The 27,367-nt window shown below is 39.5% G+C and overlaps 3 protein-coding genes across 3 annotated transcripts; 1 reads left to right on the top strand and 2 right to left on the bottom strand.

The window, feature by feature from the left end:
• Window positions 1-640: 640 nt before the first annotated feature.
• Window positions 641-8,423, bottom strand: LOC117473583 (serine/threonine-protein phosphatase alpha-2 isoform-like). The gene is made up of 7 exons (XM_034119230.1): window positions 8,006-8,423; window positions 6,804-6,935; window positions 6,009-6,239; window positions 5,499-5,603; window positions 3,846-4,069; window positions 1,596-1,730; window positions 641-1,510 (listed from the first exon to the last, which is right to left on the bottom strand). The coding sequence occupies exons 1-7, from the start codon at window positions 8,058-8,060 to the stop codon at window positions 1,415-1,417; spliced, it is 978 nt and encodes a 325-aa protein (XP_033975121.1). The 5' UTR covers window positions 8,061-8,423; the 3' UTR covers window positions 641-1,414.
• Window positions 8,424-8,535: 112 nt separating this feature from the next.
• Window positions 8,536-16,364, top strand: pelo (pelota mRNA surveillance and ribosome rescue factor). The gene is made up of 13 exons (XM_034119229.1): window positions 8,536-8,975; window positions 9,338-9,430; window positions 10,046-10,196; window positions 10,592-10,682; window positions 11,861-12,024; window positions 13,327-13,387; window positions 13,571-13,732; window positions 14,255-14,301; window positions 14,380-14,453; window positions 14,542-14,613; window positions 14,899-14,973; window positions 15,081-15,112; window positions 15,898-16,364. Exons 1-13 carry the CDS (start codon window positions 8,935-8,937, stop codon window positions 15,990-15,992), a joined length of 1,158 nt encoding a protein of 385 aa, XP_033975120.1. The 5' UTR covers window positions 8,536-8,934; the 3' UTR covers window positions 15,993-16,364.
• Window positions 16,365-16,547: 183 nt separating this feature from the next.
• On the bottom strand, window positions 16,548-19,314 carry LOC117473584 (progestin and adipoQ receptor family member 4). Its single transcript, XM_034119232.1, has 3 exons — window positions 19,149-19,314; window positions 17,957-18,175; window positions 16,548-17,171 (listed from the first exon to the last, which is right to left on the bottom strand). Exons 1-3 carry the CDS (start codon window positions 19,312-19,314, stop codon window positions 16,729-16,731), a joined length of 828 nt encoding a protein of 275 aa, XP_033975123.1. The 3' UTR covers window positions 16,548-16,728.
• Window positions 19,315-27,367: the final 8,053 nt, after the last annotated feature.

Below are 27,367 nucleotides of genomic sequence, written 5' to 3' on the forward strand. Positions count from 1 at the left end.
TGACCTAACATTTTTTAAGTCAGACATTTTATACAAATTTCTGTTTTATATAATTTAAATTATATATAATGTCAAGGTAAAGCATATCCCGAGAGCCAAAGAGTGCAATGAAATGAAAAAAAGTAGGAAATGTCAAAAAATATAGAAACTATTTGTTTTGTGTTTTTTTTCAAGTCCAACACATTTCCTGGTTTAACTTTTCAAAATGTGACGATTTGGATATTTTCATTGTTGATTAAAAACATATTAGATTAGATTTTGGACACATTTTTTTTAATATCAACAAGGGCTTAAAATACTGTGAGGACAAAATTAAAAATAAAATTAATTTAACACTCCAATAAATAATGATAATCCAAAATTACAGACCTAAAATCATTTGATACATTTTTTACACCCAGCCTAGTATTGTAAATAGTTGACTTTATCCTACATCTCTTTATATAGTTTTACATTCTACAAAACTGTAAGCTCCAACAATTCAATCGTATAAATTGTTCAAACTCAGGCAGCTCGTAGTACTACGGACTGATCACCAAAGAGTTATCTGCAGTAGATTAATTGCAAACCCACTTTTTTTCAGAAAATAGATAAACGGTTACATAAAAAAAATAAAATAAAAAATGACATGTAGACGTTGTAGCTCAGATTCTCGCTTTATTGGTCAACTTGATGAAAGACTACAAAACGAATTCACAAAAAATCTCTTTCAAGTAATCAAATCTGTACAAACCTAAACTGTATGGGGTTTTTACAGCTCTGGCTCATATGAATCTGAAGAGACATATGCGTGTGTGTGTTTGTGTGTGTGTTGGTGTGCAAGCATGTACTTGCTTTTCTGAGACGAGGTGACATGCTCCTTCCTGTTCAAGGATGCCGATACGTCATTCTCAGAAAGGCAAGCCGGATCATGAACACACGCACACACACACATGCACACACCTGTGTTTGAGATTTTACAGTACAGAGGACAGGGAAAACAAAGTACTTCCCCCCTCCACAAGTACACACACGCCACCTGCTGGCAAGGGTTTGCAGCTGAGCTCATCACGTCAGCGATCTCCCACTGTATCGCAAACCCTGCTTTTTCAGTCAAAATTACTGTACAGACAGACAGTGTGGTTTTAACCTTTCCACGGGAGGAGTGGTAAGAGAGAGGGGAAAGTATAAATCTCTAATACTCTCACACAAAATGTACACGTGCACACATGATTTTAATGCTCACCGGCAGACGTTCGTCACCTGCGCACGCACGCACTCATTCATAACATTAAATGTTTTTAAGAAGTACAGATAAAAAAGGAAAAAGCCCTGGGTATAGGTTTGATTTCTGGCTGTTTGGTGAAAGAAAGGAGAAGAGAGGTAGAGAGGGCAGGAGGGGCGGGGTCGGAGGTCGAGGGCAAATCTACTGTTGTCATTTCTTAGCTTTCCTGGGGGGGGTCACCGGGCGGCCAGAGCCCATGCCTCCTCCACCACCGTAGAACAGCTTCTTGTCTGCAGGTTTGAGAATCTGTAAAGAAAAGGCAGCGATGATGAAACTGAGCAAAGATGAACAACAGAAACATTATAAAATGTGTGTGTATTTTCCTGCGTACCTGGAATGAGCACATGAGGGTCTCATCGACGCTCATCATGGCTCCGGCGTTATCGAACTCCCCGCAGTAGTTTGGGGCTGAGAACAGAGTCACCAGCTGTCTCTTTGCAAAGAACTCATATCCGTCCTCCACCACCTGGAAACAGATGAACGACATGAACAGGTTGTTTGTATATTGCTTGTAAGGAGTGAGGGTGATTTAAAACATTTGCTTCTCACCTGCACACAATAAGTCCGACACAGACACCGGTCTAGATCGTAATTCATTTACAGCATTTTATTTACAAAGGGCTTTAACACAGTGCTGTCACTGCCTACCTGGTTATCAGTAAAACTGGGCTGAAATCCAACTCTGCTGGAGTGCAAGTAGGGATGGGTACCGAGCCCCGGTATTAAACGGGCCCCGGGGCTGAATTATTAAAGACCGTGGTACCGTTAAGCTCCGACGTTATCGGTCTTTTTATCGGTACTGGAGACATGTAAAAAATATATATATGTCGTATGTATTATTGCTACACAAACATTATATTGCAGTTTTAGTGTCGCCAACTCCGTTTCTAATACGCAAGAAGACTGCAAAATGCGTCTATGATTATGTTTAGTATTTTCGATCTTTCCAATCCAGACGAGAGATCTCTCTCCCCCGTCTGTGTGCGAGGAGGCGGGGCAGTTTACACACACACACACGGAGGAGATGGCGGAGAGAACGCGCTCCGAGGTGTGGTTAAACTTTACCCGTCTCTATGTGGACAATGCTCGTTACCAAAAGTGCAATAAGAGTTTAGCATGTAAGGGCGGTAACATGAGCAATTTGTCTAAACATTTAGCAAAAATGCACCACATTCAGACGGAGAAATGCACCGTTTTCAACTGTCTTTCTAGTAGCGCTGTAGCCCCATCCACGAGTAACGCTTCCACGTCAGGTGTTATGTATGCTAGCAGCAACACACAGAGTTAACTCAATTATACAAACAAGGGTTAATGATTAGAGGGAACTGAGTTATTTATTTTGTTAAAGTTTCAGCTATTCTGTTTACAGTTCTGCCATCAGATTATGTAATACGATTTGTTAAAACGTTGTTTCTTTTGATGTGAAATATTATGTTTAAATAAAAAGCAATGTTAGTTTTGTTCACAATTTGTTTAGTTAGTTTACCTCATTTTTTCTCTCCAAAAGAACCGATAAGAGTACCGTTAAAAGACCGGATCGATAAGCGGTATCGATAAAAGTTTCGATAATCTCGATTATTTGGGTCAATAATTTATATCACGATTATTAAAAACTTAATTTACTTTGAAAAAATCCATTTATTTAAAAAAAAAATTGAACAGTATGTTTTGAACAGTTGATTACCCTGAACTTTAAAGGTAGGGTAGGTAAGTTTGAGAAACCGGCTCGAGATACACTTTTTGTTATATTCCATGGAATGCTCTTAACATCCCGATAGCAATGAATATCTTAAGTGCTTTGACAAAAAATCCATTAAAAAATGTTATCTGTGGAAGCCGTAGTACTGTAAAAAGCACGACCAATCATTTTAGCCGGCCCGGCTAAAATAACTGGATGGCCTACCTGCCTGTCAGCCTTCCATCTGTGCACAAACTTATCTCGTGCCCTCATTGGTCATGTGCGCGTTCGTGTGTGTTGGAGGAGGGGCTCTGTAAGGAAGTGGCAGATTTTCTAAGGCTTTTTTTCTCCAAAATTACCTACCCCACCTTTAAGTATAATTCAATTGAAAAACCAATAATTCTTTTTATTTAAAAAATAATCGTTTTATTTCGATTATGTTATTTTCATAATCGTTGCAAGCCAAAATCGTAATTGCGATTAAAATACGATGAATTGAGCAGCCCTACTGGAGTGGCCATGGGGCTATCCAAGTGCTTCAGCAGCTCCACTTCTCTTCAAAATGCCACTGACAGCTGGACACGCTTGTTCGATAAATATTCCATCCTTGCTTTGGCTACAAAATTTGTTTTGGCGGAAAGGAGGAGGAAAGACTCACAACACATAAATATAGGAGAGATAATAATAACCATCCGGCCTTTTTAACATAAATAGGGGTAAAACTACTCGTCACTGTCTGTCAAACTGCTCTGAGCACATTGAGATGTTTCCCATAACAACATGACTGATTTCCACACCCTTCTACCAAGAAACAGAGGAGTGGTGGCTTACACTATCATTTATTAACTTTTTGCAACATCTCTACCAACTTGTATTCCTTCAGGACTGATGTTATGCACTGACCTGATGGGCCCGACAAATGAGGTCCATGTCGTGTTTGTGAAGGAACTTGGTGACCACGTCTGCGCCAAAGGTGAAGGAGACGCCACGGTCGTTCTCTCCCCAGCCCAGCACATCTTTGTCTGGGTCGGCCCACAGCAGGTCGCAGAGGAGGCCCTGGTCAGGCACGTCAGTGGGGCGCATGACCCTTCGCACCTGCTCCATAGACTGGAGGTCTGGGGATAGTCCTGGAGAAGTTCACAGAGAACATTTAAATGTTGGAAAGCGAAGAAAACATACAGTAGGTTTGGTTCTATGATCCGTGTTGTAAATGTGATTTCTGTATGACTCCAATCGCTTTTTATAGTAAAAATCGGCAAATTTGCCGAGCTCCGCTACAACTACATGAGAAGTGAGGCAGCTCTGCCTCACGTAACCCTACAGAAACTGGCTGGAGCACGGGCACTAATTTAGCACGGTAACTAATTTTGTGCCCGCGCTCCAGCCAGTTACTTTGGGGTAGGGTGAGGCACAGATGAGATCTGCCTCACCTCAGATGCGTCACCCCACAGAAACTGGCTGGAAAGCGGGCACTAAGCGCATGCCTGTTACCATCTCACTGTAGGCCACAAATGTAATGTTTGTAGATCCCTTTATTACATGTATCCTCGGCATCCATAGTCTCTAAATAACTTATTTCACGTATATGATATTTAGGCTCACTGGTCTCATCGTACAATGGCAATGAAAAAAGCACCAGGAGAGGCAGCCATAACCTCTGCCGCACTGAAGGGGGCGCACGTGAGCCCACAGGTTCTTGTTGCTACTGTTATTCTACACAGAGACGGTAGACGCAAACAACAAACTAGACTTTTGAAACTAGAGGAAGATAAGGAGGACTTTTACAAAAAAGTAATGGAGATTGTTGTCCAGAAGGATAGCATGGACTTCATCTTCAAGTCAAGGTAAGACCACATTTGTAATGAAAATGGGATCTTACTAAGAGAGAACAATCCAATATTTAAATTTTGGGTATCCTTTTGTTGAAGGGTCCGTTTAAAATGGATCAAAACATCAGACTAAAAAAAGCTTTTGAAAATAACAGAATATTTCGATTAAGGTCAAAATATAATATTTGTAAATCTGACTCTGAAAGAGTCAGTGCCTCACCAGCCATGAACCTCACCGCACGTGACTGCTGGACAGATATGTGCTTCTTTCTTTTTGCTCCTTTCTGTGATGAGATTTTATGAGTGAATGACCATGGCATTTTATTTTTTAAAACGTGTAGTTGTCAAGAGACCTTACCAGGTCACAGAGTATATTAATTTGTAAGACATATGAACTGTGTTAAAGCCTACATTACTTATTTTGTTAGATAGAAGGCACCGTCCAGCAATGCAAAGGTCATAAACAAGGTCTGTTTAAGTTCGCCTGTATAACAAAATGGTGTTCCGCATGTTAGCAGAACTTAGTTGTGATTAGAAATAAAAAGTGCTCTTTAGTCATGACTCCTAAACAGGGTAAGGAAACTAAATATACCCAAACAAGAAATGAATATCCCACACAGTACTGCAGGTCTTAAACCATAATGTTGACAGTAACAACAGTGCAGAGGCGAGTTTGTTTGTGTGTGCACTCTGGATGGGCGCCAAATTAACTATTTGATGAAGATACCTCCATGGCAACAGAAGATCTTCTCATCAACAATGGCTGCAACAGGCAAACAGTTGAAGCAGTCAGTGAAGGTCTTCCACAGCTTTATGTTGTATCGCCTCTTACCTGTGGGAGGAAAGCACAAATACTTGATGACAATCTAATCTCGAGAGCAATAAATTCTCGGCAGCCAAACCTATTGCACAACATTGGAAACACAATATTTTCCATAAACCTGGCACTGCTAAATAGCAGAGAAGGGCATGTGATTGTTTACTGCACATACTTCCTTATCATGCTCCTTAGCCCGAAGCCTGGTGCACTGAGAGCTTATTGCAGTGTGGCTTTTGTCAATACCTTTTCTACTCTTAACACCGCTTTCTTTTTTTTAAAGTTCAATAAATCAGACTGAACACCAATAACTTTTCTAAAGCCTACAGGCTTGGGATTTCTTAGCAAACTAATAGTAACTGTAGATAGTAGAAGCAAACTAGTGTCTGCTTGTATCTGGATACATGCCACATGACTTACACTCATCGTAGAAGCCATATATTCTGTTAATGGAGGCGCACTCATGGTTTCCTCTCAGCAGAAAGAAGTTTTCTGGGTATTTGATCTTGTATGCCAGCAGCAGGCAGATGGTCTCCAAAGACTGCTTGCCTCTGTCTACATAATCCCCCAGGAACAGGTAGTTGCTCTCTGGTGGAAAGCCCCCGTATTCAAACAGCCTCAGCAGATCATAATACTGCCCATGGACATCACCTGGGGAGACAAACAGACATGCATTATTAAAGTGGCAACAGCAAGGACGGTCAAAGGTGTGATTATCTTATTTTGGTATGAGCATAACAAATATGTTAGGAACATGCATAGAAGCCCGACAACACCCTGCAAATAAACAACACTTTGTGATGTGCAATGTATTTTTTTAAATGAACACTCTTCTCAATGTGATGCTTGTCTTGTTTTTTGTGATGACAACACAAACCACTTAAAGGGAAAGCAAGCATGAAATGTGACTAAGACTGTCCCTTTAAAACCATTATTCTTCATTAAGTGGCATCAGCAGTATGACACAGGAGGGCAACTCCAGGGAGACATGAACTGCACAACAGCACTGCCCTAGCAAACCAGTTTTATCAGCTCATCCCTATAGTCCTATAATTATGTTGCAAGGTCACAGCCATGAACGATATAACGCAAATCTAAGCTTTCTCATTACAGTCCAGCACGTTAAGCTACAACAGCCACCTAAGAGTGATTGTAAATGCAATGTGACCATACTTGAGAATTCCCCAGACTCTAAAGTACACAACTAAGCCTTACCACAAATCTTAAGGGGGGCCTCAAGTTCGAGCAGGATTGGCTGGCTGAGGAAGATCTCCCGAGATTTGAGGCAAAGACCACGGATTTCATTCTCTGTCAGCTGAACATTTTTGCCAGGTCTGGAGCCTTTCACTGTGAGGGAAACATACAAGAATGAAAAATTAGAAAATAAAAGACAATAAACACAGCAGAGTTTTGTATTCATATGTGCAAAAGGAGGCCTAGCTAACTAACAGTATCATTGATAGCCAAGTGAGATTCGGGATTATGTTCCTAAAATGGGAAAACACACCCTACCAACAAATTCACATGTTTTGAGTAAAAAAAGGGCTGGCTGCCATGGGCGGTTGGCTTGTGTTAATGTGTACTGTCTGCATGCTGTTTAGTATTCAAACATGGACTCCTTCCTCCATCATTCAAGCAATCATGATTATATAAAAGATGTTACATTTAAAGATGAAAATGTGGAATAAATGAAAAGGTAATACTGTGAATTCCACGTTTTTCCAATGGATATCTGAATGTTGAAAGCTGAACTATAACCAAAAGTAGCCATTTATTTTTTACCAGTAGTGTTATTTTTTTCATTATATAAATGCATTTCACCATGCCCCATTACCCCTAAATTCAGCCACAGAGTAGTATTACATATGTGTGCCCTTTTGCTCTTATATCAACAACAAGTACCAGTAATCAGGACCACTAACAATAAAAAAAGGCCATCTGGTGATATACAGTAATGCATGTAAAAACTGTTGATATGTCTAGTACACATATATATTCTGACCTTATTGGTTTTGGATATATGTACTCTTGAAACACGCCAACTCTATGAACTACTCTTAAGGAAATATGCAAATAAACTGCTCCAGTTGTGTTACATCTGTTTTAAGTAATAATGCAGGTCAAACACAGCGGCTCGCACTGTCTGATATGTGGAAATACTTCACGGGTAGAGTCCAACAAATATATAGCGCGTTTACTGGGTACTGTATTTACTGTTTAATGAGCGGGAACAACAAAAGGTGAATTTGCTGCTAGGAGGATGCTACTGACCAACATAACTGGCGGTCAAAAGCCCGTGTTTCGTTAGCAAGAGATAGACTCTGGCTAGTATAGCATAGGTGGCTATCGTTGTCTAGCATCTGTTAGCTAAAATGGCTACCTCTGTGAATACATATCGAGCAAAAAAACCGCCTTACCTTCCAACAGACGTTGTATAATGGAGTCGATGTTCAACTTATCAGCTTCGGCCATGCTATTCCTCTATTTTGGTCGGGTTTTAAATCACTCCTACGAATTAGAGACTTAGTAACTGTAAACGGGCTACCGAGTTACCGTTAGCTCAACTAGTTAGCGTTAATCGGCTATCGTTAGCCCGCTAGCTAACCTTGGGGCAGAATTGGCAACCTCAAAATGTGAGGCTTGGTGCTGGGTTTTTAAAGATGTGATGGCTGGCATATACTTCAGAAATCCGCATTCGTCAACTATGTTCCATCAGATATCCGAATTCAGTTAAACCATACGTATTTTCTCGTGACAACGATATTTCTGCCGTAGCTACTAGCACCATGCCATGGACAAAAAAAAGGCTAGATAAGCGTTAGCTTAAAGCGAGGTTGAACGGAAAAGATGAAGATCTGACCGTTCCCGCGCTTCCATTGGTCAGTGTTGCCAGTAGGCGGTGCTTGGGGGAGGCATTATTGTCACTGATTGGCTGTTGCCAACGTCGGTCAGCATTTACTTATCGCAAAACCACAGTGTAAAAAGGACAATCATTCTCGGGTATATCTCGTGTTTTGTTTGCATTACATTATAGATTGTGTCAAACAATTCAACATACAGCGCGTATGTCCACAAATACTCAAATATTCGAGCTTGTATCGCCCTGTATTTGTTGCGCAGCACAGCGACACCCACGGAAGTGACCAAGATGGGAAGAAACGACGACGTATTTCGGCATGACGCAATGTCCTAGCGCCTGGCAACACGCTACGAGTGATTCATTCTGAAGTTAGGAGTTAGCTAGGTTGCTAACTGAAATATAAACATGACTCTATGTCGGATTATCGTTAACCCATCCGTTGTATGCTTATAATACTGTTGTTAACATCATACAACGATCCAAATCATGAAGCTGCTTCATAAAGACATTGAAAAGGATAGTGCCGGGTGAGTGTCTGGCTAATGTTAGCTAGCTAACCAGCATGCCATTTTACAGCTGATTGTACTTGTGTTGACTAGTTAGAACGGAAATAGTCCCATATGTAATAAAACATATACACACAGGATACGGATATAGCTTTAATGACCGATCGTAAACAAAGCCAGTAAACAAAACCAACCCTGACTGTGTTATTGACCTACACTTAGTTATTATAACTGGATCAGCATGGGTCTGCGTTATTGCCCTAAATAATAAATAGACAGCTTTAGTATTTCCACAGTTTAGTGATAATGAAAACAACTCTTGACTTATTACTAACATGAATGACACCAACTCAGAACCTTATTAATTGCATGTTGTTCTTCAGTCAGGTTACTCTGATGCCTGATGAGGCGGAGGATATGTGGCACACCTACAATCTGCTGCAAGTGGGGGACAGCCTGAGAGCCTCTACCATCAGGTAACCTCTTAGTAATTGTACTCCGTTTAATAAAGATGAAAATGAAGCGTCTTTGTGGACATGTTTATATTGGCAGTGTCATTGTTTGCATTCATGTAGTATCAAGGCAAAGATTGAGCTTCCGTCGTCATGACAACCACTGATCAGATTTTATTGACATCCATTACAATCAATGCAGCCAGCCATGCAGATGGACTTTGTAGTAACTTAACAGCTGATGGATAGTTACAACACAAAGCTTTATTTACACAAAATGTACACGGTTTGCAACAATTATGCTTTTGTAAGACATACATATTTCAAGACCAACTTTGTTCCCGATAGCATCAGACACCATATTCTTAAAAAATTGCACTTAGGAACTTTTTTACTTAGCTTCTGATTAACTTTGTGCCTTAGCACAACACACATTCAAGTACGGAGATGTAATGTTTCCAATACCACAGTGTCCAGTTTAGCTTTACTAAAACGTTGTTTTTTCAATCTGGGTTTGTATATGATTGTGCTTGGTTATTAGCTTTCCAATGTTTTTGTCATGCTCTTTTTGTGTATCGTTAGGTGTTTTAGTCTCATATAAACACAGAGAACTAAAGTCCCTTTCCCCCGTTTTCACAGGAAGGTGCAGACAGAGTCAGTTACTGGAAGTGTGGGCAGCTCTAGAGTTCGCGTGACTCTGACCTTATGTGTGGAGACGATTGACTTCGACTCCCATGCCTGCCAGCTCAGAGTGAAGGGCACTAACCTTGAGGAGAACCAGTATGTCAAGGTCTGATATTTTTGATGCAGTAATAAGAGATCATTACTCGCGTAGATTGTGTTTGATAAGTAGACCGTTTTTCCTCTCCCTTAAAAATGATTCACACCTGTGAGACACATGACTTGTCTTTTTATGAAGGCTGGCCATTGTAGACAGGCAATATATACAATGTATTTAGTGACATAAGCATCATTATATGTTAAATAATAACAGCAGTGTCTTTTTGTTATTTTTCTTCTCAAACATCTGAAGATTATAAACATAATAATGTTTTTAAATCACAATACGTTGTTCCTTCTTTTCTATTATTTCCCAGCCATACTCTTAATTTGTTATTGTCTTAATGTTTACTTTTGTTAGATTTAAGTAGCTGTTGTGATCATGTTCTTTTCTTCATTCATCAGATGGGGGCTTACCACACCATTGAGCTCGAGCTCAACAGGAAGTTCACTCTGGCTAAAAAGAGCTGGGACAGCATCGTGCTGGACAGAATCGGTATGCAGGTGCTAACATATACATTTGTCTGAGATTACAATTAGTTTGTAAGGTCAGAATAATCACAGCAGAACATATTGCCTATTCTTGTTTTGGGTTTGTTTAATCCCAAACTTCCCACATGCACGTCAACCAGGACTTGTAAACAGTAATCACATGGACACACATCTCTTGTTTACCTGACAGAATATCATGGGCTCTATATGCTCATCTGTCTCAGTCTAAGCATCTATTTATTGGTAAACATAAGACATGCATGTTAGATTAAGTTCCTGCATTTAAATCAGAGTTGTTTACACTCCCAACAGAAAGCCTATAGTTCTCTTGAAAGAGGATTAAGACATTTGAGCCATACTTGGTGCAGTTATTTGCACTTCAGTGTGACCATGTTTCTCTAATGATAAAATCAGCCAAACCACAGGAACAAGTAATCTATGTTTGGAGAAGTCTTTGCGTATTGACAACTCAAGTTTACAGCACTTTTGGTTTCATAATCTGTTTAATCCACTTTAATCTAGACAACTAGAACAAATAGATTTCCATGTTTTAATTCTTACATGACATAGACGTTTGTCTCTTTCTGTCAAACGCGTAATTGTGAACCGAGCCAAAATAGTTAAAACAACATAGGGAGTCCAAATGGACATTTAAACAGTTTAGAGTGCAAAGTGATGAGAATCAGCTGTTTTTTGCAAGTGATTTAAATCCCTTTAGTTGAAAAGTTCCAGATTGGATGTTTTTCTGTTATATCCTTTTATCAGCTACTCTCATACCACTTTTGTTCTCACTGCATCCCATAATGCCTCGCTCCAGGTAGCAATCATCCCAAGTTAGATGTATACACTAAAAGCTAATTATGAATGCATTGCCTGACTGACAGGGGAACATATCACTTGGGTTTCTTTCACACACACAAAAGAAACCAGTCCACTTGTTAATTTATTTACATTGCCAACAAAGAGAGAATGTTGCCATGGGAACAGGATAAGGAGACAGAGCAGGAAATAAACTGACAGCTGGGGTCCAATGAGTCATTACTGCTGTAATCTTCACCACCATGACTTTCACTTAAGTGTTTTAGAAATAATTTGCAGTAACTCAAATACATTTACCAGTGCTGCAACACATTTTTTTAATATGTCACAAAGTACCCACATTTGTCTTCTCAATTCTTTTAGAGCAGGCCTGTGATGCGACCCAGAAGGCCGACGTGGCAGCGGTGGTGATGCAGGAGGGGCTGGCTAACCTGGTGCTGGTGACCCCCGCCATGACACTGCTCCGAGCTAAAGTGGAGGTCACCATCCCTCGCAAGAGGAGGGGAAGCTGCACTCAGCACGAGAAGGTAGGTCAGCTTTATGGAGCCGTGCTGCTGTAATGAGCTCAGGATGGGTGTTGATGGGGGAATAAAGTCAACAAGTATAGCTAGTGTGTTGGCCCAACCACCTCTGATTATTAAGGAAAAACTCCTTTGTCAAGTCTTTTTAAATTAAAGACTTCTTGAGGATCAGAATCAGAATCAGGTTTATTACCAGGTAGGTTGACACGTACGAGGAATTGTACTTGGTGTCGTGGTGCATACATAAAAGTAAAACAAAAATAAAAAAACACAGAAAACTATTTTAAGAAAACTATAATAACATAAAAAAATATTTGACATTTTTCAAAATATAGCAGTATTTACATTGAAATGGAATTGGAATAAAATATAAAATGTGTGCAGTAATACAAAAACAAGATATTGTGTGCATCAATGTAATGCATAGGGTCTATGAGATAAGAAGCACTGCCAATAGACCGAGTCCTGCTCAGGGCCAGTTCTGCAAACCTACACCCGCAGAGATCCCTACAGAAACAACTGATTACCCATAATTATCTCCAAGTCCAATCCTGACCTGACCTGTTAATATAAGTCCCATGACCCGACCCGTGATTAAACACAGGCTACACAGTCACTTGCTTTAAAAAGCTTTATTCTTACTCTGCTTAAGCTGTGTTCTCCCTTCTTGAACCACAAATCCAGCTGAGGAACGTTCTCTCTCCCTGGCTGTGTGCTCCATGAAGGGGAGGGGGTGCAATACTTTAAAAAAAACCTGCCGTCTGATTATGCTTGATAATAACAGCTGATTCAGATGTCCGAATAATTCAGTCATTTTCATTTCTGCTTCTCCAGAATAAAAACTACAACATCATTTAAGCGTTTACCTGCTGCTAATTTTAAATGTATGCCTGTATCCTTTCTTGTGAATTTATAGGCATGTGTATTTTTGACTCATATTTAGACATATTTAATTGTCCTTTCTGTTTTTATTCTTATTTATTTAATGGATTTTCACATATACAGTATAATAGGGTATATGAATAACTGCAAAATTAAACTACAAAACAATCACATTTTAAAAATTAAATGAAACTAAAGCTTACTGGTATTTTTTATAAAATTGTACCATCTCAACATGAATCAGCATTAAGGCAAGAGTCAGAGAGATGGAGTGTGTGTTGTGTATGCATAATCACGTATTTCTGAGGTCGTGAGACACCTAAAGTGTGATTAAAAAAAATAAATAAAAAAAGGACATCAAGCCCCTCATGTATTTGGATCTGGTGTATTTCTCCTGTAGTCTGAACTGTTTGTGTGTGTTTGCAGGCGCTGGAGAGGTTCTATGAGGCTGTCATGCAGGCGATTCTTCGCCACATCAATTTCGATGGTAATGCTGCTGTGTACACAGACACGGACATAAACACACACACAGTATGTTCCTGTTTCGTGTTGCACACTTCTCCCTTTTTCATAGCTTGTTCCCACCACATATTTCACTGTTGTTTTATTGTTTTCACATAATCATTGCTTGAATTGAAGATAAGAAGTTTTGATTTTCTCTTCCTCTTAGTGGTGAAGTGCATGCTGGTCGCCAGTCCAGGCTTTGTGAAGGATCAGTTCATCACCTACCTCTATAAGGAGGCGGTGCGACAGGACAACAAGGTCCTGCTGGAGAACCGACCCAAATTCATGCTGGTCCACTCCTCATCAGGTCACAAGTACTCACTCAAAGGTATGACCTGGTGGGCCCTGAGAGAAAAACATTTAAGGTCACCTATTATGCAAAATACACTTTTTCATGTCTTTTCTACATAAACATGTGTCCCCTCTGCGTGAAGAGATTCTGAACGTTTCAGGAACAAAGATTGCTCTCTTTTTGTCCTGATGCATTTATATAAAAACCTGTCTGAAAATGAGCTGATCAGATTTTGGCCACTTTATGATGTCATAACGATTTTTTTGGCTTGTGTAACCATTAGCCAATCAGCAACCAAGGTAACCCCATGGGGAAGTGGGGAGTGGCTCCTTATTTTTATCTAAAGTAACAGACAGAGAATCAGCACTTTGGAAACAGGGCTGAAACAGAGGGGATTATGGGACGTTGCAATGATCTGTTTGGTGTTTCAAGCCAAACACTTCAGAGACATGTTTTGTATATATCTGAGACCTATAATATATTGATGAAAAACAGTATAATAGGGGACCTTTAAACCAACCAAGGTGGAAACTAAATGAAGTGCTTGTTGTTTTGCAGAAATCCTGTGTGACCCCACAGTGACGAGCAGGCTGTCTGATACCAAGGTGAAGATGATTTAGTATCTTTTTTTATCCTCTTGTAAACAAATGCTCTCAAGCTGACATGCATGTTTTAACTTTCAGGCAGCATCAGAGGTGAGAGCACTGGAAGATTTCTACAAGATGCTCCAGCATGAGCCTGACAGAGCCTTTTACGGGTGAGTGATGACGGGGGAGAACAGTAAACAGAGTCATTCCTCGGCCACGCTGATAATAAACAACCTTTGTTTCGGTGCATCCTCACAGAGTGGCTCATGTGGAGAAAGCAGCTGATGTCCTCGCCGTCGACACCCTGTTGATAAGCGACATACTGTTCAGGTACACACTGAAATGAATCTCTCAACATCTGTTTTAAATACACAACGCACGTTTGCTTCATACAGAAAGAGGTGTTGGGTTAACCTAGCTGCTGATTTATGATCAGCAGCATTCAAATACAACTATCACATACAAATCATACACCTAATGGCTTTTAAATTCAGCAATTTATAATATGTAATCTATTCTTGCAACTCCTTTTGACTTATCAGTGAGGTGAATGTAGTCGACACATCAAATCTGCTCTGTGTAAAACAAATGTTGCGTCTACATGCTTTCATCCAGACATCAGGATGTTCCAACGAGGAGTCGCTACGTTCGCTTGGTTGACAACGTGAAAGATAATGGAGGCAATGTCAGGTACTAAATATATTTGAAAAGACTCACAACACTAACATACACTCAGTATTGGTCCTCTGTATTCTCTGCCAAGCATCCCGCTGATGATCTTCTCTTTTCTTCTGCAGAATATTCTCAAGCCTTCATGTGTCTGGTGAACGTAAGTTTGAAAACCATTCGGACTATTTATTTAACATTTTAACGACAGACCTTTTCTATAAACACATACAGTAGCATCATGTAGTTGTGTATCAAAGGTTCTCTGTGGAGTCTCTTGTAAATGAAAAAAGTTTAATTTTGGTGTTCCTCACTTTGTGACATCATGATCCCAAAGAAAAATGTGGTTACGTTACGGTGTCCCCATTGCGGCATATAAATATATATAATCAAAGGAATGAAGAAATAAAAAAACAAGTACGTTAATTATAATCCATAGTAATTATTTGTATTTATATGTTTTTACTTCAACACACACAAACAGTGTTAACTCATTACACCTACTAACTGTGTGCAGCCGAATACTGTATAGGGCACTGCACGCAAGCACATCATCGTGCGTGATATAACTAAAGAGGATCTGCTCTTAACCTGAATTTCCCCGAGGGGATTAATAAAGTAGTCCTTCTTCTTCTTCAAACATTGCTCCACAGTGTTACTAGTGGTTAAACAAACACCTCATTGACTCTTTTAAAATGGGTGCAACTCTGTAAGGCGTGTTGCATAGTATTGCCTAACTTGTAATGACCAATATGTCTGCACAATGTTTGATAACTGGCTTTAGGAGGAGTATACTGGTGTCCTAATAGCACACTGACCTGATAAGACTCACAACACATGAATGAAGGCCCCTCATTTTTCTTTTTGAAGACGTACAGTTTCTCATTTGTGTTGAATCAATTGAAGTTCTGGTTGTGTGTCGTCACCTTGATTTATTTGTCTCCTCAGAACTCACTCAGCTGAGTGGAGTGGCTGCCATCTTGCGGTTTCCCATCGCCGACCTATCAGAGCCTGAGGACGACAGCAGCTCAGACGATGATTGATTGACAGAAATGAAGCGAAAGAAGGAGGAAATAAATAGAAGGGGGTCGTGTTGCAGATAACACAAGAATGCATTGACTCAGCGTGTTGTAAAACAATAAAACTGCAGGTATTCTTTATTCCACCTCTGCAACATCCAGACCTCGGTCAAATATAATCAAATAATGTAATGCCTTATTTTGGAGCTTTTGGTTTAAAGGTGACGGTGTGCTTGAAAGGTGCCGGTTAAGGTGGCCAATGATAAGGAATGTAATATTTGTTGCCAAGTCCAAATGAAAAGTTACAATTATGACATTTAGCAATATGAAAAAACTGTGATTTTTCTTTGTATATACAATTTATTTCTCTTTCAATTAAACAATAGAAGCATTCAACCAGTTGCGTTGTTTCACTTTGTCACATTCTCGCACACGTGAATGAAAAACACAGAGCCAGATGTAAAAATATATAATTTATTAAATACAATATTTTACATTTAAAAGCTATTTTGGTTATGGGTAATAGGACCCAAAACTACTGCATTTTAACAAACTAAAAATCAAGTGTGTTCAGGATTTTTTATTTGATAGTGTTTTTGAGTTCCACAGTTACACTGTCAGTTCCTCTTCTTCTCTGGCAAAACGTCAAATTGCAAACTTCCCTTGTGAAGAACGTCAGCAGCTAAGACTAAAGTGCAATATTTAAAACAACCTTCCTCTCTCCTAAATCTCATTTCCTATCAGTTCATGAGTGTGCACTTTATACGCTTTGCTCAGTAGGACACTGGAAGGTCTTAATCCATTCGAAATCCTCCAGAGTGCCCCAGTGCAGGTAGATAATGGAGCACACCACCATGACATGCATTATCTGGTGGCTGTTGCCCCAGTTGTCAAACAGGCCGGGGACGAAGCGCTCGGGGATCTGGATGATGTTGACCAGCCCCCCCACTACAGCCAGAGTGTCCATGATGACGAAGAGACGCAGTGAGTGAGGGCTGCCCACCCCGCTGCCGAACACCCTGAACAGGAAGAGCAGGAAGCGGAACATGGCCTGCCAGATGAAGGCTTGCAGGCGCAGGATGTTGGTGCGGGCCGTGGTGGCGCAGTAGATGCCGTACGCTGACAGGAGGGTGTAGGCCAGCAGGGCAGCCTGGCGCAGGAGGGGGTAGCAGAACAGGGTGATGTGGATGATGGGGAGGGCACCTGGGGACAAGAGGGGGTGATGTACAAGTGAAGAAACAGCAGTGAAATAATATCAAGTAAGATACATTTGACACGCCTTGATTTTGAGTTTCAAATGTACAAAGGTGTAGACTTGAGACGTAGATGTACTGTCAAACCATAACAATGTAGACTTCTGTTTTACTATCAATGTTGTGAAATGTAAGACTCATAAATCCTTTCTTTGTCTCTCAATGGGGACATTTACATTATTACAACAGCAGATCATGCAGGCAAAGTGAGGTAAAAATAAAAATGGCTTGTTACAAACCAGATTTCAAGACTTTTAGGTCAGAAATATGTATCAACAAGCCTTTGACATTGTACAATATCAGAATGAGAACACTGTCTGGTTCAAAATTCAATAATAATTCCTTCTGCATTGGAGTTGCACAATGCTCACCCTGTCTGGGTTGTTTTTGCTACAATGATCAGCCTGCTTAATATTATTTGTAACTTTGGGAGGATATTTGGCAACAGGAAAACTTGGCTGTCTGTAATAAACAAAATAAGGACTATTTCTTGGAGAAGGTGGTGACTTTGTGTGGAATCTCTGCTGGTTGCTTGTAGGCCGGAGAAAGAGTCACATGTTGTCTCCCACAATGTTGGCTTCCCTTATTCTTTATAGTACAGACTAAACTATTTAAATATATATTATTAAGGGGTTTTGATATCTTTGGAAGGAGCATGGCTAGCTGTTCCCAGTCTTAATGCTAACCAAAAAAGAAAAATATCAGATAGAAAAGATCCAATTATCAACAACCTACCTAGGGTATTTACTAGGCAGACCCCGAACATGTCCACGGAGAGCAGGGTGTCGTACACATGTTCCCCTCCCACATGGTTCATGAACACATGGTAGACCACGGAGCCCACTGTGGGGCTGAGGCAGGCCAGGTAATGGACCGCACAGATCCAGGAGCTGTCCACCTCCATCCAGGGGATACTGAAGGGCAGTAGCACCAAGAAGAGGAAAAAAGGGACGCCTGAAGGGATGGGAAAATGAAAGGGAAAATAGGATGAAATTAGTTAAGTGAAACATTTTCTGTTAGAAAGAACTGTAATTAAAAGCATTACCCTTAAGTGTTGTTATTGCAGAATATTACTTTCAGTGCATACAAAATGCTTGATTTGAAGTTTGTAAAGTGGACCCTGTGTAATAGTCTAATTGCATCTGTTTTTTAGCAAGTGTTTAAATATCATGCAGAGCAATTTTAGGGATTTAATAGTGATGCTTCTTAAACAGGAAGCATGTGAGAGATGTGGTTGTTGTTCCCATTCCAAGAGACAACCTAATGCCCTTCACTTCCCCTTTGTAAGAGTGTTAGTGTTAATGAACTAATGGGATAGTCAAGCAGAAAATGGAGCAAGAGGAAGATACCTTTCGGAAGTTCAAGGTTGGACAGCTTTTAGCTCATGCACAGCTCATCATGCACTTTGTTTATATACATTTAAAGTTGTGCTCGTCTTTGCACAGCTTGATTTTATTTTTGAAAGTGTTCAATAAAATGCACACTTTTAAAATCTGTGTTATAATTCTACGACTGCGTGCTATCTGTATGAAAACCTTTGTATCTCCAGGATGCTTTGCCCATAATAACTCATATGCGAGCATGCACAGCTTAAAGGTGTCAGGCAAACACACACACCTTCAAAGACCGCTTTAACAGTAGGTTATTTCCAGGACAGGATTCCCAGGGGAGATTACCGCTAATGCCCCATATCCTCATTACACATCCTCGTCAAGTATACTTGTAACGGGCCATAAGTGAGAGTAGTGACATTGGTGACCCATTTGTTTGTGCAACTGACATTTCTGGGAGACATTTTCTCTGTGTGTTACTGTTAGATACATTTTAATGGGATAATTCAAATGCAAACAACATTTGATATAATCTCAAGATTGTCACTAAGGATAAAGATTTACATAAAGGCAGTGTAGATCATTTCTGCACTTACCATGGGTGTAAATGTTCCCCAGCTCATTGTGCATGTAGAAGAGGCTCCTGATGCACTCCTGGGCCGTGGACACTGGCCGGTAACCCGTGAGCACATACTTGTTGAACTGAAGGTGTTGTGGGGTCTTTGCAAATTCCAACAGCCGCGGTCCTTTGTAAAGCCCCATCATGACTTCCTGCAGCCAAGGCCCTCACATTGAGTTGAGGCTTCTCACCATTTACATCCTAAACGAGGCCACGCTCTTCACTCCGAGACACATTCATGACCACAACGAGCCGGAAATTCTGCTCCCTGAATCCACCATTGGACAGGTGTAATACCAAGCAAGCAACCTGTTGAGCTGGCCAAGTGGCATGCTTTCAGGAGGGCCAATCAGAAAGGGGTCTTAACCCTAATCCAGAGTAATCCCCACAAATAGCCATGTGCACTACCGCAGCCTTTACATGGCTCCAAACAGACTCAAGTCATTGTAGAATAAGGAGAATTGTGTATTTCACCTGTTATATACTGCACATGATACTATAACCCATGTTCATTGATAAATGAGTTGCATTCAGGATAATCTGGAGATTACAATATTTAGTGACACGGATAATAATATAGCATGTGCCTTTAATGGGTTTGGCTAAATTGTAGAGTTGGAAGTATTTAGATATTTTACTTAATTAAAAGTAGAAATAGTGTAAAGTAAATGTCCTGCATTCAAATTATATTTGAAAGGATATAATAAATATGCCTAATTTACCAAAAGTAAAACAGCCCATTTCAGAAAAGTATATATTTTATGACTGTTTGCCATCGTGCTTCCTCATAACATTATAAGGCCATATATTTTATAATGGTAAATGATTGATACATAAATGTGTTCCTTGTTGTTAGCTGTTAAAGGAGCTTTATTTACATACACAACACGTCAGTCCTCTAGGGTGTTGGTTAATTACACCACAGATAAATAAAGTTTATTTTATCCGATAATACATGATAAACTATTCATTGATTATATAGTTTTATTAAATACAAGAGTTTTAAATAGAGTTTTATGGGAGTAGGTATACAGTAGCAGGAATTGGAGTACAATTAGCTCGCACAAAAGTATCATACTTGAGTAAATATTACAACTTATTGTCCACTACCGACGCTGTATATCAAATGTTTAGAAACACACAAACAACCACTTTCCACTGTTGGTATTCATCGATGGTTTTATTCATTCAAATTCTGTACAATAATAAACAGATATTTGCCACAAGTAGTAAAAAACCCTCTCCCAAGCAAAATAAATTAGACTGAACTATGTTTACAGGATTTATATGAGTTGATAATATCAGGCAAAACAGACTTCTACCACAACACTGATATTCGCAGCAGACAAACTCCATTTCTTTGCACTGTGCAGTGAGCAGGCAGTGCAGGATGACAAGGTAATGTAGGGTACATACAAATATACATAAACAAGTAAATCTAACAACTCTAAATGCAGTTTTCTCTCTACAAACAAACACAAAAAACACCAGGACTATTCAAAAGACAGAACAAAATAATATACAATTAGGAAATATTCAAAAATAATATACAACGGCTTAAGAAGGTTATAATCGTCGTTGTCTGCAGTTTTAACCTGTGTGGAGAGACACGAGTTAGGTAGATGCACAACAAATGGAAAATTATAATGTCTTAGATTGAGTGATTCTGTTCTTACCTTGATAGCCACTATTCCCAAAGAAGCCATTCAAATCAAATTTGCGGGTCTTTGCTCCTTCTGAAAACGAAGATAAGAACAATAATCAAACAGTTGTGCAAACAATGTTTTATTTCAAAGTGTTTGCCCGGAATTCTATGTCTAACATGGTGAATTTAAAGGAGTAGTTGGACATTTTGGAAAAAAAACCTTATTCCTTTTCTTCCATTTATACTACTTTCATATCTGTAGGTTTATTATGTAGCTTAAAAGCACAATATGTTGTTTTCTGCCACTAGGTGTCTCAATCATAACAAAAATTAAATTTGTTGATATTTTGGAGTAGTGTCAGGTCATCAGATTCACCACAGTCAGTCATCACAAGGGTTCATGTTACAAATCAGTGTTTCTCCAATGCCGTCTGGCTGCTGCTATCGTTTGCTCACAATTTTTCAAAGATGATGACTAAAACCCTTCATCGGGTAAGTATGCTATTTTCATAAACAACTAAGATCTTAAAGGTCTAAATGTGGCTTACAACTGGATACAAAGTCCATTTCTGACATCTTCTGGCAGACAACCACAACGCATGAGCAAAGGGAATACATAGTCATAAAGCTAGACCAAATGAAACAGACCTTACATATTTCTCTAGGTTGATAATGTGTTAGAAACATTAGGGATAATGCAAGAACACAACTCAACCGACTAAAGACTGGGAACAGGAAAACATCTTGCCTGGTGTATGACACCACAAATTGGCAATTCAGTTTATTTTGACCCTCTGGAGGACTTGCCTTTTGGGTGAAAATGCAGTTTGAGATGCTGCTGGATGTGTATCTGACGGGGCATCTCCTGTTGATGCAGCATATCCTCAGGCTGAGCGCCGCCCTGCGTCTCTGTGGCGGGGGCAGAGTGGAGGATCAGGTCGTCAGAGCCGGCGGGGTCCGACAGGTCCTCGTCTCCTGCTGCAGGAGTGAAGACCTCCACAGGCAGATAGGAAGGGTCCGAGGGGTAGGCCAGGGTGGGGCTGGAAGTGGGAACTCCAGGGAATTCAACAACTGGGGAGGAAAAAACAAGTTAATTGTGTTACTGTAAACTCAGATTATTAGGTATATTAAGTTCATTGTATCCCTTTACCTTCTGGCTGCACTTCTCCATTGATATAGCCCACATGTTCTGAAAGTGACAAACAGTTTATTATTACCTTTATGCATTTATTATACCACAAGAAACCACCATGCAGAAACGCACTCAAATCTTACCGTATCTATCAAGGGACATCCCCTCGCCTTCAACCGCGATTTCTGGCGTGTGTCCCTCTCCCTCCACTGATAGGGCAGGAGAAGATAACAAACGTTAATGATTGGGGTCTGAGGTATATTTGTGTTGTTAATCCCTCAAAAAGAAACCTTCTTACCTAATGCACCGTAAGATTTCACAGCTGAATCTGGCTGAAGAGGCAGGGGCTCATAAGGTAAACCTGCATCTGTTAAAGGCAAAAATATATATATTTGTGTACAATTCTAAGAAAACTGGTCAAGTATTCAGTAGCAATAAGCTCAAAATATTGTGTTCTCACCTTCAGATGCAGTTTCATAAGGCTGCGGCTGGTACTGTCCCTGGTTTCCTGTTGAGAGTGGAATCTTTTAGTAAACATGTTAATCCTGATTGTTGTGTAAAGAACACACAAAAGGATAAACCGTACCATAATTCCCATAAGATTTTGCATCCCCTCCAAGAACAGGAGCTTGTTGTGCATAGGGAACTTCACCACCACCTTAGAAGCCACATAGAGAGGACATTGTAAACAAATAATACATAGATAAATAAAAGGGAGAATTATAAAGTAGCTGTCATTTCTTTTTGCTGAATCTTACCGTATATGCCTGTGGATTTTCCGTTCTGTCCAAGTGGTTCAGTCTGATATTGTGACGCAGCTAGACGTAAAAGAAAATGTTTGATTAAATATTTAAAACTACTAAGCTGTGTATAAAATGGCTTTCGAATGTCTGTCTGAGAAAATAGCCAGTCTATGGTTTCATGGCTTGGACTACATTTGATATTATTTTTATAGTGCGTTTTGTGTTTTTCTAGAGTTTTCTTGTGTTATAAAAAGTTTGAAAGAAATGAAGTTATAAAGTTATACATACCACCATACATGCTGCTCAGCTTTCCATTTGGGCCAAGGCCAGCAGCCTGAGGCTCAAACTGGCTCATTCCTGTAAGAATACACAAAGTATTCAGACTTAGACTGTTTCTCTGAAAATAGTAATCACACTGATAGACCTGCAAACTGGACTTAAAATATATTAAGATTGTATGAAAACAGATGATATGAGTTAGAAAGCCCCTCAATTTGAAATAATGAAGTCACTGAAGCTTTCGATGAAGCACAAAGACAAGTCTGCCATGAATTCTGAGGAACTATTTTCCCAAAATGTGATGATCAGCATTTTGGATTTCATCTTTTTTAAGGTTTGTTCCATGTTTTCCCTTTGTGTCTGTTTGTATGCACACACACAACACTTAGTTTTCATTGTGAATTACAATGTGTATTATTCTGCTCAATCTTAAATCCTATTTTTATATGATAGCTTTTCTTACCATCAAGCCCAGCAGGAACGATCGGGGCTCCGTTGTAAGGCATCTGTTTGGGACCACCTGTAGAATCAGCAGTACATTAGACTATAATTCATCATTTTCACTGTTGTACCATGTCTTCAATCAATATCCTATTTAACTGTAATCTCACATGTCATACCTGATTTTCCATTAGCAGTGTGTACGCCCTGGCCAAGACCTGATCAAATATAGACATTAATCTTTGCTTGAATTTCTGCTGTAATTCATGAAAATCAGTTTCATTTAAAATGGTACTTACTTGCGTAGTCAGGTTGTACACCTCCATTGTAACCATGTCCATATCCTGCAAAAAAAAAATAAAAAAATGCAATGCTAAGAATGTATTCCTACAAAATTAGCTATTAAGAGTATTTCCCAACATTTAAGTTTTTACCATATGTTCCAGCAGATTTGGCTTCAGGGCTTATTCCAGCTGGCTGAGCTTCATAAGGCATTCTCCCGTAACCTGTTGTCAAGATGGAGAACAGAGGAAGAAGACAAATAATGTAAAGGTTAAGGGGTGAAGTTGTGTAGCTTTAATCAGATATGTTAAAGCTAACTATTCACCGTATTTGCCGGCTGTTTTACCATTACTGCCGACACCAGGGTACTGCCCACCGTTGGGTAATCCACCGTGTCCTGAACACAGATGGAGGGAAAACAGTACATCTCAAAATATACCAAGACAAGATTCCTTTTCACCAACAAGCTTTTACATTTTAAATTGGACTAAATCCGTCTATCAGTGTGGGCATTTACTTAAATGGCTACTTCAATAAATACAAATCTTCTATCTCCAAAACAACGTTGTGTCCCATCACACTGACCGTATTGTGCGGGTGCAGGATTCCCTCCCATGCCGGCACCAAGACCACCTGCAAGTATTTGAAATTCACATGATCATTAATAGTATATCCACGTTGAGACAAACGCACTCAAAATGTTCTCATGGTACTGCAGAATTATTTCGAATTAAAAGATACTTCTTGACTCACCATATGTTCCCGCACTAGCATAAGGGTTCCCAGCATAACCTGGAGAGAATTGAGAAGACTTTAAGACTCGTTGGACTGAAAATAAATGCTTTCATCGATTCTTACAGTGAATTTGCAGTTTCCATCAAGAAACACAAACAGTCAAACATAGTCAAAGAAATCATCCACATACCATACTTTCCTGCGCCATTATTACCTGTATTGAGGGGTTGTCCACCAAATTGCAACCCACCAATGCCTAAATCAGAGAGCAGAGAATACTGTAGATTAGCACAATGTTGATATCTATATATTAAGGAGTTAAAGAAATTGAAACTTCCTTTTTTCCAGGCTGCTTTACACTGAGGAGAGAAATGCGATCGATAGGCACTCACCATACTTGGCATTAGAGTTCTCTGCACCCATTCCCGGAGTCTGACCGCCGTAGCCTCCCATTCCTGAAGCATGGAGAAAGTTGGTTTACAAAGGTTTTTCTTTAAGTGCCAATTTGTGCTTTTTCCCCTTACTAAGTTTTCTTTTATGATAACAGATTTGAAAGAACTGCAGAGGAAATGCATGTGTATCAGATCTAGTGACTTTGATACCTCGAGATGAATGTGCAGATAATATTTATCACAAAAATGATACTGAAATCAATCATAAGAATACTGAAGTGAAAGCAAACATACAATCGATTTGTAGGTCTATTAGTGTGTGTTGGTCATCAATGTTTTAGATGAACAAAAATAGACAGACATGCTATAAATTATTCTGCTCACTGTCGAACAATGTTTTTATATGTCAGCATGTCTTACCATCAATTCCAGCAGGAGCCAGTGGGGCTCCATTGTAAGGCATCTGTTTGGCACCACCTGTTGAATCAGTAGTGAAGTGGACGATATGTTCATTTTCACTGTTTCATATTACGTAGATCTTATTCACTTCACTCTTAAATTGTATGTATCTTTAACTGTACCTGATTTTCCATTAGCAGTGGGTACACCTTGACCAAGACCTAAAAAGGAGAAGAGAAATGTTAACTTTCACTGTAATTCACAAAAAATGAAAGGAACTAGGTTTCATATAACGGTACTTGCTTGCATAGTCTGGTTGTACACCAGCACCGTATCCATTTCCATACCCTGCAAAAAAGACATCATAACCTACCTTAATGATCTGATTTTGGAAAAGTATGCTTAGCTAGAAGGCCTGCAATAACACAGCAGCAACTACAAGAATATAAAAATATCTCAAGTAAAAGCATATAATGTCCATTTATGGATTCAGTGCTTGAACAAAGTTAGTGTTAACATCACAACCTACCGGATTGGGGCTTGCCTGCTTCACCCTGACCTGCATTTCCTGAGAAGAGTAAAAAAAAGTTTAAAATTTGAAAGACTGAATATTTGGGGGTCATATTTAATCCTTAGTACATACAAATCTGCTGCCTTACAAATTCAATTAAGAGACAATGTCTAAATATTAGTCTTTAAAATGTACCTCCGTATGGATTTCCATATCCAGCTCCGAGGTAAGCTCCCTGTCCGTAACCTGAGAGCATACAGAGAAATTATCAAAACAAATTCCAATTCCTATGAAGTTGAATTGCATGCAAAAATAAAAAGCACTCACTAGGTTGCTGAGGTTTTCGGGCATAAGGATATCCAAGACCTGTTGCACACACAAACCAAGGGTACTTTAACAACAAATTAACATTTCCTTGGCAGTGAAAAAGGAAACCAGGAAATTATCAATATTCACTGTGTATTTATATTAACAGTAAATATTACCAGCGCCATATCCGTTGCCGTGTGCCGGTGCGTTGTAGCCCCCTGCTCCATAATCTTTGGACAGATAAAACTTTATTAAGACATCACCTTAACATCATGGTACATTTGAAAAAATGTGTAAGTACAGTGATAAATAGATGGATCAATGTCACGAATGTAACTTTATAAATCCCTACAAAAATCTGTTTTCTTAGGTCAGATTCAGAAACTGTATCACAGGATTTTTTTCCTCTGAGTGCTTCAGTAGCCATATGTTCTTTTCACGCATATACAGTATATAAACTAATAAACCACAACTAAATTAACACACAGTAAATTAATAATTACCAGAACACTAGATTGTACTTTGTGCTTAAAATCATAGCTCTTGGCCTCAGATGTTTTATAAGCGGGCTACTTACCTGGTTTGTTTGCTTTAGCTCCTCCATTTAAAACCCCCCCTGCCCTGGCACCTTGTCCTAAACAATGGCATAACATTATGACACTTAGGCATACAGTCAATATCAAACCTGTAGAAGGTTGGAAGTGTAATGTGCAAAATGCTTTATTGTGCACATTTTACACAATTGAATATTCAAAGTGAGGAATAAAGTGTATTTACCGTTGGGATTAGCACCATATCTGTTGTTTGGAACACCAGCTCCTGCTCCTGCTCCTGCTCCATAACCTAAACATCAATGAAAGAATAATCAACCATAGTAACAATGCTGTAAGTATCCTTGTATGCATATAAAATACAATTATACTTTAGTGACTAAGCTCAGGGTATAAGTACCTTTCGTGTTGGTGCCAGCTTCAGCACCTGCATGATTAAGGTAGTGAAAAAAATACTTATGTTAGGTTATATGAGCTACAGACAATCAGAGTGTTCATGTGAAGGCTTACTGTCCTCCAATGTTTTCCTTAAAAATACATTGAACATGCGGTAAAAGTAATAACTTAACACATTTTACCAGGTAAATGCCATTAGACAATTGGAGAATGTAATACTTACCAGCTCTTGGTGTTTTCATCCATTGTCCATTTGGCACTCCCGATGGTCCACAGTCTAGAACATTAACATGTATTATCAGCACAATTTAGGAATTTATAGTAAAACAAACATGAACACATGAGAAAATGAGCCTCTGGACACAGTCATGCTGATGTTTA

Source organism: Trematomus bernacchii, unplaced genomic scaffold (genome assembly GCF_902827165.1).
Source record: "Trematomus bernacchii unplaced genomic scaffold, fTreBer1.1, whole genome shotgun sequence".
NCBI lineage: Eukaryota > Metazoa > Chordata > Actinopteri > Perciformes > Nototheniidae > Trematomus > Trematomus bernacchii.

Excerpts from the sequence above, each read along its gene's own strand:
- LOC117473584 (XM_034119232.1), bottom strand. The coding sequence starts at position 19,314 with ATGGGGCTTTACAAAGGACCGCGGCTGTTGGAATTTGCAAAGACCCCA. Across the intron at positions 18,176-19,148 it reads GGGGAACATTTACACCCATG|GCGTCCCTTTTTTCCTCTTC; the intron begins GTAAGTGCAGAA and ends CCATCCCTTCAG. Across the intron at positions 17,172-17,956 it reads CTGCCTAGTAAATACCCTAG|GTGCCCTCCCCATCATCCAC; the intron begins GTAGGTTGTTGA and ends TCTTGTCCCCAG.
- LOC117473583 (XM_034119230.1), bottom strand. The coding sequence starts at position 8,060 with ATGGCCGAAGCTGATAAGTTGAACATCGACTCCATTATACAACGTCTG. Across the intron at positions 6,240-6,803 it reads GGCCCCCCTTAAGATTTGTG|GTGATGTCCATGGGCAGTAT; the intron begins GTAAGGCTTAGT and ends TTGTCTCCCCAG. Across the intron at positions 1,511-1,595 it reads CCCTCATGTGCTCATTCCAG|ATTCTCAAACCTGCAGACAA; the intron begins GTACGCAGGAAA and ends TTTTCTTTACAG.
- pelo (XM_034119229.1), top strand. The coding sequence starts at position 8,935 with ATGAAGCTGCTTCATAAAGACATTGAAAAGGATAGTGCCGG. Across the intron at positions 13,733-14,254 it reads TCACAAGTACTCACTCAAAG|AAATCCTGTGTGACCCCACA; the intron begins GTATGACCTGGT and ends GTTGTTTTGCAG. Across the intron at positions 14,974-15,080 it reads GATAATGGAGGCAATGTCAG|AATATTCTCAAGCCTTCATG; the intron begins GTACTAAATATA and ends TTTCTTCTGCAG.